General features: G+C 37.7%; 5 protein-coding genes across 5 annotated transcripts in view; 1 reads left to right on the forward strand and 4 right to left on the reverse strand.

Annotated features, from left to right (window-relative positions):
• Nucleotides 1-1651, reverse strand: part of LOC106338077 (leucine-rich repeat receptor-like protein kinase PXL1) — a 2027-nt gene extending 376 nt beyond the window's left edge. The window contains exon 1 of the mRNA XM_013777134.1: nucleotides 201-1651. Within this exon, the coding sequence (XP_013632588.1) occupies nucleotides 201-1651 (1451 nt within the window). The remainder of the gene's footprint in view (nucleotides 1-200) is intronic.
• Nucleotides 1652-2133: 482 nt separating this feature from the next.
• LOC106338078 (LRR receptor-like serine/threonine-protein kinase FLS2) lies at nucleotides 2134-2605 on the reverse strand. Its single transcript, XM_013777136.1, has 2 exons — nucleotides 2359-2605; nucleotides 2134-2264 (listed from the first exon to the last, which is right to left on the reverse strand). The coding sequence occupies exons 1-2, from the start codon at nucleotides 2603-2605 to the stop codon at nucleotides 2134-2136; spliced, it is 378 nt and encodes a 125-aa protein (XP_013632590.1).
• A 197-nt stretch (nucleotides 2606-2802) lies between these two features.
• On the reverse strand, nucleotides 2803-6849 carry LOC106338079 (receptor-like protein 12). The gene is made up of 4 exons (XM_013777137.1): nucleotides 6258-6849; nucleotides 5968-6090; nucleotides 5610-5918; nucleotides 2803-3659 (listed from the first exon to the last, which is right to left on the reverse strand). The coding sequence occupies exons 1-4, from the start codon at nucleotides 6847-6849 to the stop codon at nucleotides 2803-2805; spliced, it is 1881 nt and encodes a 626-aa protein (XP_013632591.1).
• Nucleotides 5896-17118, reverse strand: part of LOC106341705 (fructose-1,6-bisphosphatase, cytosolic-like) — a 40229-nt gene continuing 29006 nt past the window's right edge. The window contains exons 2-12 of the mRNA XM_013780404.1: nucleotides 10793-11324; nucleotides 9536-9958; nucleotides 8827-8986; nucleotides 8672-8719; nucleotides 8038-8112; nucleotides 7906-7967; nucleotides 7749-7815; nucleotides 7539-7652; nucleotides 7382-7468; nucleotides 7174-7310; nucleotides 5896-7102 (exon numbers count right to left, since the gene is read on the reverse strand). Of these exons, the coding sequence (XP_013635858.1) occupies nucleotides 7051-7102; nucleotides 7174-7310; nucleotides 7382-7468; nucleotides 7539-7652; nucleotides 7749-7815; nucleotides 7906-7967; nucleotides 8038-8112; nucleotides 8672-8719; nucleotides 8827-8986; nucleotides 9536-9687 (954 nt within the window). The 5' untranslated portion in view covers nucleotides 9688-9958; nucleotides 10793-11324 and the 3' untranslated portion in view covers nucleotides 5896-7050. The remainder of the gene's footprint in view (nucleotides 7103-7173; nucleotides 7311-7381; nucleotides 7469-7538; nucleotides 7653-7748; nucleotides 7816-7905; nucleotides 7968-8037; nucleotides 8113-8671; nucleotides 8720-8826; nucleotides 8987-9535; nucleotides 9959-10792; nucleotides 11325-17118) is intronic.
• LOC106341706 (kinesin-like protein KIN12B) lies at nucleotides 11758-12943 on the forward strand. The gene is made up of 2 exons (XM_013780406.1): nucleotides 11758-12568; nucleotides 12668-12943. Exons 1-2 carry the CDS (start codon nucleotides 12038-12040, stop codon nucleotides 12908-12910), a joined length of 774 nt encoding a protein of 257 aa, XP_013635860.1. The 5' UTR covers nucleotides 11758-12037; the 3' UTR covers nucleotides 12911-12943.

Consider the following 17118-nt stretch of genomic DNA (forward strand, 5'->3'; position numbering starts at 1 on the left):
TTGGTGGCAAGCTTCCTGTAAAGTTGTTATCCGATATTTCAAGTATGTGCAGTTTGGGAAACGCAAGAGGAACTTCAGCAGGAAGAGATACAGGGCCATAAAATTTGTTTGAACGAAGGGTAAGGACTTGTAAACCAGGCAAAGCCTTGAGCCAAAAAGGAAATGTGTCTTTGATTTTGTTGTTGTCCACACTTACAAACCTTAGCGAAGAGCAATTCAGAAGAGACCTTGGAAGCTTCCCAGTTAATTGATTGTAGCCTACGTCAAGTGTCCGCAGCAACGAACCATTGTAGAGCATATCTGGAATACTTCCTTCCAAGTTGTTCTTCCTGAGATTCACGACAACGAGAGAGTCTTTGAGGTTACTCAAACATCGAGGAATCGGACCGCTTAAGTTGTTGTAGGAGAGATCAAGAATAACCAGCGAGCTCCGGTTGCAAACTGAAAGAGGTATGTTTCCTGTGAAACTATTGTTCCATGCAGAAAAGAGGTTGATAGAGAGTGGTGGAGTAGGAACTGGTCCTTCAAAATGGTTTAAAGCCAAATCTAATATCCTCAACGATGAATTCGTTAAAACGTCATTTGAACCTTCTAAATGAGTGAAAGCATTGTTGACAAGATTGGCCCTGATCAGATGAGGAAGGTTCCAAAGCCACTCAGGGACTTTCCCTTTAATTTTATTATTGGAAATGTCTATATGTTCCAATCTATCAAGGCTCCGTACAAATTCTGGGAACTTGCTGATGTCACAGCTTGACAAGAGCAATTTCTCTATGTTACGTGGGACGTCTGAATCTGAACTTATACTAGTTTCCAATACACTATTACCGGAAAGATCAAGTCTCAACAAAGATTTGAGAGAGGAAAAAAAGTTTAAGTTAATTGGGTAGCTTATGTTTTGGAAAGAAAGGCCAAGATATTTAAGGGTGGTGAAGTTTGAGATAAGGTCTAGGATTTTTCCTTCGAAAGGGTTTTTTCTAAGGTGCAGAGTTTCGAGCCGGGAAGAAGTAGATGAGCTACGAACTTCAACAGGATCGGTGAGATGATTTTCATCGAGATTAAGATATGACAAGAAAGGCATAGTGAGGAGAGAGGAAGGGATGGCTCCAGAGAAGTGATTAAGAGATAGGTTCAAAATGGAGAGGCTGGTTATATTTTGTACGAGTGGGAAACCACCTGTGAGCTCGTTATGGTCAAGATACAACTCGGTTAGCCGACTCAAGTTACTTAATGAGGAAGGAACTTGACCTATGAAGCCATTAGAGGAAAGAGACAAGACCTCTAACTTGTTGAGACTGCCGAATCCAGACGAGAGTGAAGAGGAGGTAAACTTGTTGTAAGAGAGATTGAGGTAACGAAGATGGTTAAATCCAAAGAGACTACTGTTGGTTTTGAGAACTCCAGTGAAGCAGCCACTTGGGAGTTGTAGCTTCGTGACCTCACCCGTAATGTTATCGCACATGACTCCATTGAAGTAGTCAGTTTGGTTGCAACCGCTGTAATCAAACTCGTTCTTGAATTGCACAAGTGCTTGAATATGGTGGGGACCACAACCAGAAAGTCCAGCAACAAGAGTGAAGTTTGGAGTAAAGATAACAAAGAGTGAGAGAAAAGGAAAAAGCAGATTTAATCCCGACATGATGATCGTCATGAATTTTTTTTTAAGAAGAATGGTATTCTTTATAGCAAAGAGATGAAGAAGATTGGTACATCGTCATGCGTTGTTAAAATATCTTCCCAATGAATAATTGAGGCATGGCTAATCAAATAAACTGGTGAGACTTTGTTTTCTCTTAAAAATTTCCTGCGCTATTAAATTTAAGACTTTATGGCGTTGTGATTGTGGTTGGATAAGACTTGGTCAAGTTTTAAATAGTCGGTAACCTTTCTTGCACTATCTTTTTGTGTTTGCTTGTTCGTTCAAGAAGTGTGTTTCGGCTATAGTAAACTCAATGTATATCAATACAACTATAGTAAACTCAGATTTCTTATTTGATTGAAAAGGAAATAGCACAAAATATCATAAAATTATATAAAAACATAAGGAACTGATACGCTACCAGACCATCAAACTCTTGACAGACATTCGAAGATTAAGTGAAAACTGAAAGAATACTAATGGTTTATGCGCTTTCACTGGTACATTATCTTGATGAGCCACTCTGGCTTGTATGAAGCAATGACTTGTGCTATTGCCAATCCAAGCAACACTCCAGGCCCAAACCCTATTGCCACACCCCTCCAGTTCAACGTTGTGGTCCACACTTGAAAACTTCAAAGAAGAGCAATTTAGAAAAGACCTTGGAAGCTTTCCGGTTAATCGATTCTCGCCAACATCAATTGTCCGCAAGGAGGTACCTACGTTGAACCTGTCTGGAAGACTTCCTTCCAAGTTGTTCTTCCGGAGTTTCACAATCATGAAGTCATTCAGACATTGAGGAATCGGTCCAGTGAAGTTGTTGTAGGATAAATCAAGAACAGTAAGAGAGGTACGGTTGCAGAATGAAAGAGGTATGTCTCCTGTGAAAGTATTGTTCCGTGCATAGAAGGTGTTGATGGAGAGTGGTGGGAGAGGAATTTCTCCTTCAAAATGGTTAAACCCCATATCTAACATCTGCACTGATGAATCAACTAAAAGGTTTCTTGGCCCTTGGAAGCCGTTGAAAAAATTATTACTAAGAAGCACCATGCTTAGACGAGGAAGGCTCCACAACCACTTAGGGATTTTTCCGTTGATTCTATTTGAGGATAAACGTTTGGGAACTCGGTGAACATATATGACTGCAAGTTGTTTAGTGTCTTTTAGACGTTTGGGAACTCGGTGAGATCGCAGTCCGACATGTCCAAGGTTTCCAAGTTCGGTGGGATGTCGGAATCAGCACTTAAACTAGTAGCCAGTAAACTATTACCAGAAAGATAAAGGTCCAACAAAGATTTGAGAGATGAGAGGAGCCTTAAGTCAATTGGGTAGCTGATGTTTAGGAAAGAAAGGTCGAGACGCTTGAGGTTGATGAGTTTTGAGATAGGCTCTAAGATTTTTCCTTCAAATTGGTTTTTCCCAAGGTTCAAGAACTCGAGACTAGATGAAGTAGAGGAGTCTGGAACTTCATGAGGACCGGTTAGATGGTTATCATTCACATTGAGATAAAACAGGGAAGGCATTGTGAAGATAGATGAAGGTATGGTTCCGGTGAATAGATTTTGAGATAAACTCAAGACCGAGAGCTTGGTTAGATTACTTATGAGTGGGAAACTACCAATGAGCTTATTTTTGGAAAGTTTTAAAATGGAAAGTTGGCTTAGATTACTAATTGAAGAAGGAACTTCGCCAAGTAAGCCGTTCGAGGAAAGAATCAAGACCTCTAATCTGTTGAGATTGCCGAACTTGGAAGGGAGTGTAGAGGAGATGAAGTTGTTGTTGCTGAGAACAAGGTGACGGAGTTGTTGGAACCCAAATAGGCTACTGTTGGGCTTCAGAGTTCCACTTAGACAGCCCGTGAGATGTATCTTGGTGACTGCACCCGTGGAGTTGTCGCACCAAGCTCCATTATTAGAGTAGTCGCTATGGTTGCACGAACGAGTATCAAACTCGTTTGTGAACTGCGTAAAAGCTTCAATCTGGCGAGGAAGACAAGCAACAAGACCAACGACAACATCATCTACATCAATAGTAGATGAGCTTGAAAGAAAGGCACAAGAACTTAGTAAAAGTAGCGAGAGAAAATGCAAACGTAAAAGAGTTTCCGGCATGGTCGTCATTTAAAATCTTTTTTCTTTTTCTTTTTATCGTAAGAAGGATATTTTCTATCTTTGTTTGGTTAAGAACTGAGCGAGGATATGGTATAAATAAAGATGTGTGGTGATGAATATGTCTCTACGACTATACGCGGGAAACTCTCTTTGTCAAACAGTAAACTCGCATTGTAGGGCTAATGAGTGACGTCTTGCTGGTCGAAGATGTTCTTGAATTTTCTTGCGCTACTAAATTAACAAAGACAAGGATGATGAGCAAAATTAAAAAAGTAATTAAATTGTGTTTGTTGAAACTTTTATATTCTCTGAATTTTCTTGCGCTATCAGGTTTTAAGGGTTCTGGGTTTACTATGGAACGGCATTAAATTTTTATTGTAACCTTCTGATATGATTTTTCTGGGCATTGGACTACAAAGACAGAATCTCTTTTGGTTGCACTCAACGGGCCAGCATAATTTAATGAACAAAATGCATTGACTCAATATTTCCGCCCAGCAAATTCCAACTATCTTGCAGGAAGCTATAGATATCTCTTCTAATCCTCTACATATTAAAGTTTACTGTTATTAACCACAAACCTCATATTTTTTTTGTAAAAAATTTGAAAAATACAGATTCTGGCTAAAATTACAAAATAAGATTTATTTTCAAAAAGGAAAATTAAATTTCCACCAAACGAATTTTCTCAATTCCTTCGAAAATACATTTTTCTCGCAAAACCGAAATATTTTCTCGCAAAATTAGTTGAACCATTTTCACTCAAAACGGAAAAAAATACATTTTCAAATTTTGGTCAAAATTATATAACAAATTTCCTACATTTTTTCAATTGAGAAGTGTGTCACACGACATGTGTACGAGTCACGTAGTTCATGAAGTAAACTCCACGTCGTCATCTCTTTCACACTGTCTAGATAAAACTGATTGTTTTTTTTTTGTTAGAAAGAAAAAAAATAAAACTGACCGGAAAAAATAAATAAATCAGTTTTGTCTATACAGTGTGAAAGAGATGATAATTTGCAATCTCGCTGGATACAAAAGAACCAGTACGTTCACACTTCTTAGTTCACACTAGCTTAGCAACCAGATAAACTCTACGTGTATTTTTTTTTTCTTTTTTGTAACTGGATGCTACATGTATCGCATAACGCTACACTGGATTAATCGCAGCCAAATAAATCCAACATAAGAGTGCGTGGTTTTCAATGGTTTGGTGAAACTTTAATCTTCTCTTGTAATTTTCTAGTATCATATTTATGAGATTGTTGAATGAAATTATGAATTATAAAGAACTCGCGCTAATTTGTTTGTGAATTGGAGAAGACATCGTCAAACACACATAGAGTGACGTGACAAACTGAGGAGAGAAGAATGCATATACAAACTTTGGGAATTATTATCACTAAAAAAACAAATATACAGTATGAGCAAAAAGTGGTGGTCTAAACAAAAGGAAACTGAATTGTGAAGCCCTAAAGAAACTCCAGAGATAATCTCAAGAACTCGAATCTGAAATTGCCAAATTACATTTCTCGGTGGGAAACACTCTCTCTTTACCAATGAGTTTCCTTTTCAGTTCAATCAAGGTAGACCACTGAGAGGGTTGAGGGTTGAGGATAAGGACCCGTAGAGTATGGTTTGAGATTGAATTCTTGAAACCTGTATGATCTTATAGTCTCCGACTCTCTTATGTTCACTTCAGGACATTAATCATCAGCCAAAAAACGATCTCAACTAAGACCTCTTTCTTGCATAATTTGAAAACATATCCACAAACAATAGTTACGTAAAACTTTCACGTTCTACATGATTATTATAAGTATCCCATCTTGAATCCAAAGACATAAATAATCTACCTGGTTTTACTTCCTTGTGCTTATCCAGACCAACTATCTTGAGATACCAATACCACTTCAGCTTGTATGAAGCAGTAACATGAGCCAATAACAATCCAGGCCCATACCTTATAACCACTGCTTTCCAGTTCAACACTCCTTCCTCTTCTTCATCTTCTTCCTCAAAACTGTTGTGTCGGTGGTGGCGCAAAGCAACTTCCTTGGAGAGGAAGACCACATAGACCTGGATTCCCTTCAAATGATGATTCAGCTTGCCCACTAAATTGTGGTCCTTGTGGTATTTCGCCTTTGAGTTGGTTATGAGCCACACTTATGTATGCCAAAAACGAGAGGCTCTTGAGTTCTCGAGGGATTTCACCTGATAGTTTGTTTCTTGATAGGTCTAGTGACTCAAGCTCCGTAACATTTTCCAAAGACCGAGGAATATGGCCTGTGAAGGCGTTGTTTGATAAGTTAAGTGCAATCAATGTCTTCAAGAGGCCTATAGATTAAGGAATCTGTCCTTCAAGTCTGTTTCCAGAAAAATCAATGGTGGCATAAGAAGTAAGAACCTTCCCTTGCTCCATGAATAGACCTTTGTATTGGAGATCTATGGTATCTTCATATAGATATAGCCAGGAATTTCGTTGTAGTCTCCCATATACAAACTCCCATCTTCGGTCATAACTTTCCAGTTCACAAAGTAATCTTGGGGCAAGCTTCCTGTAAATTTGTTATCAGCTATTTCAAGTATGCGTAGCTCGGGAAACGCTAGAGGACCTTGACCAGGAGGGGATATAGGACCGTAGAATCTGTTTGAACGGAGAGTAAAGGCTTGCAAATTAGGCAAACCCTTGAGCCAGAAAGGAAACGTATCTTTGATGTTGTTGTTGTCCACACTTAGAAACTTTAGAGAGGAGCATTTGAGCTGCACCTCTTCACAAATTCCCTTCCCCTGTACTATCATTCCACCTCCGACCATCACTCCGTATCCTCGCGACGTTCCTCGAGTCAACCCTAGCCTCCTCACCAAGCTCTCCGAGATGAAGTTGTGAGTGGCCCCGCTGTCGATCAAGACTACCACCTCCTCTCCATTGATCGTCCCTCTTAGCTTGATGGTATGGGGAGCGGACAATCCCACTACAGAATTGACAGACAGCTCCGCTACCTCCGTTATCTCTTCTTCCTCGTCCTCCCTGTGTTCCATCTGCTCCTCACTGATCTCGATCTCGGTCCCATTTTCATGGACCACCAGAACCATAAGTTCTTTGCGGGAGCATACGTGTGGGTACACATATTTCTCGTCGCATCGAAAGCAGAGATCGTCCTTCTTCCTCTGAGCGTATTCCTCCGGTGTGAGCCGGCGATACGGGGGCTTCAGGCGGCCGTGATTTGGAGTGGTTTTATATAATTGAACTCTAAGCTACCGCAATTTCCCATTGGGGCTTTTCTTGTCAGCCGGCTACAGGAAGATTCCTCCATAAAGCAGAGTAGGATGAACATCTGCTACCATACTGGTAAGACAATGAAATTAAGGATCAGCTATTATCTATATCTTAGCTTTCAGGTTCCCCATTAGATATACCTTCCGACATATCTCAGTGACTTTGCGGGAGAACCATCTTTGGGATACTTGCATCTCTCTACATACTTTGTGGTTGGACCATCCCAGTTCTGAGCATTTCCTTCATTCACTGAGTATATGTTTCCCTTCTTTGGAATCTGTTCCACAAGAAGAACTAATGAATCTTGAGAAAGAGAAAGAATATGTTTATTAATTGGTTCCCCGTTACCTTAATGTCTGGGTGAGTTAATATGAACTCTCCTAGAGATGGGTCCAGGGTAAATCCGTTGACACCTGTTCCAGTGCTCAACACAAGCTGAGACAACCAAGTTAATAAACTAATCAGACTACTGATATTTATTTTTGTGAATTTTCATTTTCAGTACCATGCAGGAGCTTCCGTACATACAGTAACCCGCTGCAACCATTTCATTCCCAGGTTTCAGAACATCTTCAGTTGTCGGCTCATCACTGTGCTCCATTGTGTAAATTCCAAAGATCTACTTACACATGGAAGACCAGTAAATAAATAAAAAATTACAAACTTTCACATCAGATACTCTGTGGAAAAACTTGGGTGAAAGAGAGTAACATACTGTTCCAATGGAGACACCACAGTCAAAGTTTGAGGATCCATCAAGAGGATCAAAAACAACACAGTACCTATATATTTGACAGTAGGACTGTGTTTACCACTACAACATACATTTTCATCCCCAAAACTGACAAAGAGATCGATTGAAAATAACTTACTTTCCACGCTTGGATGACTCCACAAACGTAGCTTCCTCATCTTCTTCCGGGACAAGAACAGACTGCAGCCACAAGGTTTCAATTACGAATCCTTCTCAAGTTCATAGAAAAGCTATATATGTTTTAACTTACAGTTCTGCCGCTGCTAACCAAAGCCTTGACAAAAACATCGTTAGAGAGCACATTCAGTTTCTTTTGCTCTTCACCCTATTACACAGAGAGAAAAAAAAAAAAAAAAAAAAACGAATCTCCAAAATAACACATTTCTAAATTTATGTCACAAAAATAGCCCTCAAAAACTAAAATGACCAAAATAGCATTTTATCTTTTGAAAAACTTATTTGAAATCTTATCCCAAAACTCCATTCCCCAACTATGAACCCTAAAACCTAAACTCTAAACCCTAAACTCTAAACCCTAAATCCTAAACCCCACCCCTTAACTCTAAACTCTAAACCCCACCCCTTAACTCTAAACTCTAAACCCTAAGTCAACTCGGTTCAGGTCATCACTAAATATTTCGCCATCACTACTATAAATTAATTTACCATAGGAGTATAAGTGTATATTTATCTCTTTTGATAAAACATTAAATGTTATTTTGGTCATTTTTATTCTTAGAGACTATATTTGTGATAAAAACTTTTTCAGTGCTATCCTAGTCATTTTCTCAAAAAAAAATGGTATTAAATCTAATGCACACAACTTTAAAAAAACAAAAAACAAGAAGAAAGCTTTAAACTAGACAAAAGACATAAAAACATGCCTGGATATTTGTGTCCCCTGCAAGTCCAATAAGCTTGGCCAAACCAGCCTGCACACCAAAAAAAAAGGGTTATGATTGAGACAACTAAAACGGATTCCAGAAACAGAACTAAAAGCTTTAAACCCAAAGCTACAATTGAAGATTCAAAATGTTACCTTGTTGACGGCACTGCAGACGAATTTGCATCCCAAAACGATGTTGCTGAGCAAAATGGTGAAATCCCCACGAGACTCTGGATACTTTGATTGCTCATTCAGCACGAATCTTCGTGATCCATCTTTCTTTCTCGCTCTCCCCGTTATGATCAGCGGATACCTTTTTAATCAGATGTTTAGAAGATATTATATATATAACCTGCATTCAGTCGAGAAAAGAGTGTACATATATATATATATATATATATATATATATATATATATATATCTATATATATAATGGAGAGTTGTCTCTCTCCTTAGACTATCCAGCTCAGCAAAGAGGGAGGGACGTTTTCCGCCACGTGACATTCCAATATTTAACTTGAAAATCTATTACACTGAACTTTTGTTACGCTGACCCGAAACTTGAAACCTTGCAGTCCATTGGGCCGCCCTTTGCAATGTATTGACCTAAAAGGAGCCGCTGCGACCGTTGGTTTATACAACACCGACGGCCTTAGGCTATCATTCAATCGCCCAATAATGATCGCATTTACGTCATCTCCCCACTTCCTCCACTCTCTCACATTCAATAGCCCTCTCACTCCTCTTAGTAACGGAGGAGTCCTTCTATAAATAACATTGCAGTCTAGGATGGAACTCATCACTCGCACCAAATCAATAGCATTCTCTTAAAAACCCAGATTCCATCGATGGAATTTCTGACCTATTGTTCTTCGATTTGAAAGTTCGTCGTTCTACTAAGGCTGTGGAGGTGTTACTGCTTAGGTTCTGGGAGGCACCTAATGTGACGAAAGGAGGAGAGCTCCAGGGAATGGACATGATCATCCTCGATGAACAGGTAACTCCGGAGAACATATGATAAATTGCTCTTGCCAAGCTCTTGATTTTACGTTTCTCTTTTCCAACAGGTAAAGCTTGGTCAACGCCCCACCAATTGAACACTTTTAGACACCTACTAAGGAAGGTTCAATCTACTCGATAACTGGGATAATTGGGTTGGCGTTACATGAACAAACCATAACTTCAAACTCTCCAACTCCCCGATCTCCATACTCTTCGATGAGCAACCCACGTTCAAAAATATTCAGTTGCGGGCGCTGCCAAGCTGCTCCCAGGAACTTAGGCCCTGCCAATTCACATGAACCATGTATAAAGGCAGTGAAATTTAATATTTTGAGATGTCTAAACACAAAACAATCAGCGTACAGTTGGAACCTAAAGTGAAACATGAGTATAAACTGACAGATACATTTGAAAAGTGGTCTGCATATGGAAAATTAGACTAGACAGTAAGTATATTACTCCATCGAAAGTGTAATGTTTATAGTCCTAGAATGTGCATTATGAGTGTAATATATCTGGACATCCATTAACATCATATGAACATCTATATAACATCGACAATTTGACATCTAAGTTTGTTGGACATAGTAGTCGAGAATTTACAAATCATAAATTATGCTTTCTTGGCAACACATGCCACCTCAAAACAATAATGATCTGTATACGAAAGCATCAGATCAAGTCTCACTATTCACATTGTGAACTAAATTTTGTGGTGAAGCAGCAATTAATCGGAGAATAAGTACATCACTTGATGACCACAGCGTTTGAAAGAACATAACCATAATTGTCACAAATGCAATGACAACAACCAAAGATTGGCCTACCCTGTAACTACATTCACGAAACAGCATGTGCACTCTTGGAAATGATCAAACTCTATCAGGTTCCAATTGTATTTGACCATGACCCCTCGAGCGTATTTGATTTTAAAAACAACATTAACGGCAGGTAGCTAAAAGAGCTTTTATCTATCTCATAACCAAACTAACAACAAACAATCATCCCAAACATATCAACCATTGTTATATTTCTCGCTTAACTTTGATTAGACATTCAACAGAGTCCACATGAAAAGATATAACATATAATTATCAAAATTCAATAAGAAACCAACCTTGAGGAACGGATGTTGATGTTCATGTGAAACCCTGACACAATCAGCACAACTACCATCAATCAGCCTCTCAGACCCAAAATATCCACCTCCTCCTCTTTCTCTTCCTTCTTCTCCTTATCTACACCGCGACTAGGAAACTTCACCGGCAACCTCAAAGATATACTCAGGCGTGTACCTATTTTCTTCATCAAAAAGCATAATAGGTTCACCGTCACGCACTGGCCCGAAATCCGGTTTAAGTAGGTCAATTCGACCAGAGACTATGACACATACTAGCTCGTTCTCCAGCCTGGCTTCTTCTCTTCGAGGTTGGTCTGAAAATCTCTGTCTTCATCGTTTTCGCTGTCGTCGGATTTGAAAAGGAGGTCGTCTAGGGATTGAGAGAGGAAATGGGAATTAGGGGGACGGATTCGGAGGCGCCCGAGTAGGATTTAGAATTTGTGTATCTGTTGAAAGAGCTCATGGTTATTCGCGATTCCATTTTCTTTTTCTTTTTCCCTTCTCTTCGTTGTCCTTAATGAAATCAGATCTTAGAAGAAAAAAATCCCAAAAAAGTATCAGTTTTAGATGTAAACGTGGGTTAGTCTAAATGGTAAATATCAACTTTTAGGCATCGTATTTCAAGTTTCGTAAATGGTGTTTTTGGTTTATTAACTTTTGTAATCCAAAATAATCTTTAAAAATATATAAACGTAGTAATACAGTAACTATAATATTTTATTTCTATATAATTATTAACTATTTCTAGATTAGTATCAAAAATTCTGATCTAATGTATTGGTATAAAAAGTTATTAGAATTTGTAAATTAAATTGCGGAATGAAATTCAGTATAATCTGCAACAACTTATTTTTTATAAAAAATCAGTAAATATTAAATAAAAAAGAATATATACTAAATTATTATTTACTATAGTAAGACAAGTATATATTTACATAGAATTTTGTATTTTGTTATTTTATCATTTTATATAATTGTATTGTATTCTGAGTTGATACAACTTAGAACTCAAAACAGAATACTAATTTATAGTTTTCATTATAAGTATAAATGGAGTATCATGCTAATAAGAAGAATATAGAAATAGAGTCTACCACTAATTCTCAGAGACCTAATAGATGAAAAGCACTACGAAGACGCGTTCACATGAAAATTGCATTGAAGTTTTCTTTTTCTTTTCAAAATCACTTTCTATAAACTAAGTTAAGTTTGTCCAGCTAATCTATTACCATTCGGTTATCAATGCCAAACAACAGTGATGGTCTGGAGGAGGAACGTGAAAGGTGGACAGAAATGGAGAGTGAGTGGATATCTTTAACAGATGATCTACGAATGGATATTGATAACCACCGTAGACACGCAGAGGATCTGGAGATAAAACTCAGAAAAGAGAAAACGGCTTCGGAGGAGCTAAACGACGCTCTTGGTAGAGCCATGCTTGGTCACAGTAGATTCATTGAGCAGTACACTGAGCTCCAGGAGAAGTATGATGAGTTAGTTGAGAGGCATAACGTGACGTTGGCGGGAATAGTTGATGTGAAGAAAGCAGCGGCTAAAGCTGCAGTGAAAGGTCGTCATGGGAAGAGTTTTGCCAAAGCCTTTTCAGCTGAGCTTACTGCTATTAGAGCTGAGAAGGAGAAAGAAAGAGAGTTCTTGAAGAAGGAGAACAAGGGACTTAAGATTCAGCTGAGAGATACCGCTGAAGCTGTTCAAGCTGCTGGAGAGTTACTGATCAGACTCAGAGAAACTGAGCAATATGTACAATCCTCTGAGGTAACTCTTACTTTCATCAATCTTTTGCTTGTGGGTTGGCTCTCACTATTGAATTTTAATGTTTGGTTTGTTTTGGATTCAAAAACCATATAATTGCAGGAACGTTTCAGCTTACTTGAAGAAGAGAATGCAAAGTTAAAGATGCAGATGGAGAAGTTAGAGGGCAAGCACCAGACAGAAATGAGTACAATGAAGCAATATCTTGCGGAAAGCAAATTGCCAGGGTCTGCATTACAGCCATGGTTCACGGGGAATGAGGAACATTTATCAGAAGACAGAACCGGTTTGGTCAAGGAGAACGAAGAACAAACATATAAAAGGAATAGGCTATATATCATATAAATCAACGGTTTAAATAACAATATATAAAATAAAAGTTAAACAAACATATAAAAGGAAAAATAATATAAGCTAACAAAATCGATTACAATTGCTTTTTTAATATTATTCATATTATCATAGTCAAATTAGAAAAACACATTAGAACAAATTAATCAAAAGTTTGTTGAACTTTAAATAATATTATATGATTTGCTCATTTGCTCACATGCCAGTAGATTCTATTTGGTACTTAAATAAAATAAAATTTCAAATACCGTTCATAGTACTTAAAATTTTAAAAATGTAATCTAAATAAAATATCGACTTTATTTTATGTTTAAATTTCAACTAAATTAACTTGGTTACGATTATCAGCTTTTTATTCTACTTTTATAAATCAATTAGTCACAATCACTTATGTTATTTCACTTTGAACTAGACAACTTCAAAATAAAGTAATATCCTATTGTTGCTACACACAATCAAATGAGTCGAAAAAAATATCATTTTTTTGAACATATTTTATTTTGAGAAATTAGTAGCTACACCAAAAAACTCTTGCCTATTTAGGAGTGTACCAAATCACACTGTTTAAAGACGGTGCACATTTGTTTATGACCTTCATACCCCTATAGACCTTTAACGTAAACTAATTGTTTAGTAGCCGATATCTTATAGGGAGATTCTGAAATCTTATACGTGGATTGAGCAAGATCTTATTCCTATTCAAAAATTTGCAAATCTTCCCATGTCAGAGAAACAATTGTGAGAGTAATCTATTTCACAGACCTTCTATCTATCTCCCCATATCTCTCTTTGAAACGCAAATCCCAATTGCAAAGCAAAAACCCTAGAAAATTTTGGTGATGCATAATCATTAAAATGGAGAATGAGAGATCGGCAGCTCCGCCGTGTACTATACCAGAGAGAATATTCAAGGCTGGTGAAGAACCAACTGGCGTTAGGGTGACACCGTACCGCAAACCGTGTGGTATCAGACAAATTCTGAACGCCTTGGAGGCCGAAGAAATAGAGAAAATATGGGCTTCTCCTCTTGGAAAAATCGTAGAGCTTGCTGATAAGCCTTCTTTTTCTGGTAGATTTGGTCGATGTATCATCTCAAGACAGTTGAAGGTTGCAAAGAAGCATGAAGCGTGGTTCGTGTTCGCCAGAAAACCAATTAGGTTCTCTCTTCGAGAGTTTGCGATACTGTGGAGATTCAGGAAAAGGTCCAAGAAAAGAGGAGCCAACCAGAACATATCCGAGAAACCATACTGGGGAGAACCATTTGGGACTATGAAAGAGGTCCCAGTGATTTATGTTAACAAAAAGTAATATAAATCACTGCTCTAACTTCTAAAGGAAATTAGAAATTTGTAGATTCTAAAATAAGAGAACCGGATAGCATTTGGTGTGAAGAGTGATATTTATATTTGCACCTCCAACACTACCGATAAACGTGTAATTTATTTTGTACATTTTAAGTTATATATGTTAACAAGACTAATCGATTGTATTGTACGTACGTGGTCCGGTTAGTCTTGAGGCAAACAATCTTTTGGTTTAGGGTTGAGGATTTAAGACATTCCTTCGGGATTTACGGGCCATCGTAACACCTGGCTATTAATATATTTCCAAGTCCAAAATTACAGGTAGCCACATAAAGTATTTTGTACACTTAAGTTTATACATGTTATGTAGACCATGGCTATTCGTATATTTGCATGGCCAACATTACTGATAACCGTGTAACATATTGCCTACATGTCCAACCCAACTGGTCGACCTGTAATGGAGTTTGTACATTTTAGGTTGTATATGTTTACAAGACAAAATTGATTGTATTGAACGTACGTGGACCGGTTAGTCTTCGGGGATTGTTCTTTCAGTTTAGGGTTTAGGGTTTAGGGTATATTGTGTAGGGTTTAAGTTTACCCTTTGGGTTGACGTTTTGGGTTTACTGTTTAGAGTTCAGAGTTTACTTTTATGATGGAGGGTTAAGGTTTTGAGGTTAAAGGCTTACCATTTGGATTTAGGGTTTATCCATTGGATTTAAGGTTAACGGTTTTGGGTATTCCTGCGGGATTTAGGGTTTATTGTTGAAGATTATAATTTTTCTAAGATTAATCCACGGTACGAACTGATCTTAATGTAAGGGGTGTAGGGCTTATTGTTTTTCTTTACGGTAAGCAAACATTTTTATGGGTTTTGGGGTTGTGCTTTCTCCTATGGTTTATTGTGTAAGCTTTGGGTATAAGGTTTACGGTATAGGGCTGCAGGCTTTAATATTGATTTGGTTTAGGGTTTAGGGTATACTTCTAGGGTAAATGGTTGAAGTGTTTACCCTTTGGGTTTAGTGTTTATGTTCTTGGATTTAGTGTTTACCCTTTGGGTTTAGGTTTTACCCATTGGGTTTAAGGTTTAGTATATAAGGTTTAGGGTTCAGGGTTTAGGGTTTATGGTTGACCTTTTAGGTTTAAGGTTTATCCTTTGGGTCGAAGTTTTTGGGTTTAGCGTATTCCTTCAAGATCTAAGGTCCATGATAATACCTGCCTATTAGTATATTTGCATATCCAACAATATAGATAACCGTGTTATATATTTCTACCCGTCTAACTTAACCAGTTAACGTCTAATGGAATTTGTACATTTTAGTTCGTATGTATTTACAAGGGAAACTGATATTATTGAACGTATGTGGACCAGTTAGTCTTCTGGGATTGTTTTCCGACTTACGGTTTAGGGTTTATGGTATATTGTTTAGGGTTTAGGATTTACCTACTGGGTTTTGGGTTTAGTGTTTAGGATTTAGAGTTTAGTCTTATATTTGCATGTCCAACAGTACGATTAATCGTGGAATATATTTTCTACCCGTCCAACCCTACCGGTAAACATGTATTTTATTTTGTACCATTTTTTTTCTATATGTTTACAAGGACCGGTTAATCTTGGGACAAACAATCTTTTGGTTTAGGGTTGAGGATTTAGGACATTCCTTCGGGATTTACGGACCATCGTAATACCTGGCTATTAATATATTTCCAAGTCCAAAATTACAGGTAGCCACATAAAGTATTTTGTACACTTAAGTTTATACATGTTATGTAAACCATGGCTATTCGTATATTTGCATGGTCAACATTACTGATAACCGTGTAGTATATTTGCCTACATGTCCAACCCAACTGGTCAACGTGTAATGGAGTTTGTACATTTTAGTTTGTAAGTAGAGGAGGCAAATCTTTTAGGTAGATTCGTTTTTGGCATGAGCCGGTTGCGTCAGAAAGTGTGTGGAAGGGAAGCTATCTGTAGTCACACTGTTTAAGTTTTGTTTACTGATAAAATCTAATAATATTCTCAAATATCTAAACAATATCTACACATAATCTAAGCAAAACCTAAAAAAATCTCTGATACACCTACAAATCCTACGTAGGTGAAACCGGCGGAAGTCGTAACAGCAACTGATGAGGGCAATTACGTAATCAACCATATACTCCTTTCTACAACTTTTCAATTCGCCTACTGTTTTTGGTAAAGTCTTAATTTAGGCTTCTTTCATGGGTTTTGACCCAATTTGCTCTTTTATTTTTATGTTTTTGAATATATTCTATTTACTAAGACCATAAAATAAATTGTAAATTCATGTAAAAATAAAACATACGAATCTGGCGCGTAGCGCAAGAATACGACTAGTATATATATATAACCTGCATTCTTTTTAAAAGACAATTTCGGTGTTGCACATTTCAAGGAAGATAAAGACGCGACCGTTGATAAAATCGAATGAACAACCAAGATCGGGTTGACACGTGACAGTGACAGGTTTGTCCGTCTTTTGTCTTTGGGATAACGATATCGAACCAACTTCGTCCTCATACGTTTTTAATCGTCTCACCGTCACGATGAGAAAGTAAGATTTGTTATGAATCACGGAGGATGATCCATAACCTAGACCATACAAGTTCAAGATTAGAGTCCATTGGAGTTTTACATCCAGCCATATGGAAAACCCATAACCCATGTCATTATGTAGAGTACCTTTGTAATCAATTCTCCCTTTACCTCCATCTTGTATGAACCATTATATATAGTGGTGTAAGCAATAAGAAATATACAACACATTCTCACAAATCTTCTCTCAAATCTTAACACGTTATCAGTACGAGACTTTCTTCACCTGAGCAATCCCATCCGCCGACGATCATCTCTTTTCCGGCCATCTCTTC

Source organism: Brassica oleracea, chromosome C4, assembly GCF_000695525.1.
Source record: "Brassica oleracea var. oleracea cultivar TO1000 chromosome C4, BOL, whole genome shotgun sequence".
In the NCBI taxonomy this organism is placed as follows: domain Eukaryota; kingdom Viridiplantae; phylum Streptophyta; class Magnoliopsida; order Brassicales; family Brassicaceae; genus Brassica; species Brassica oleracea.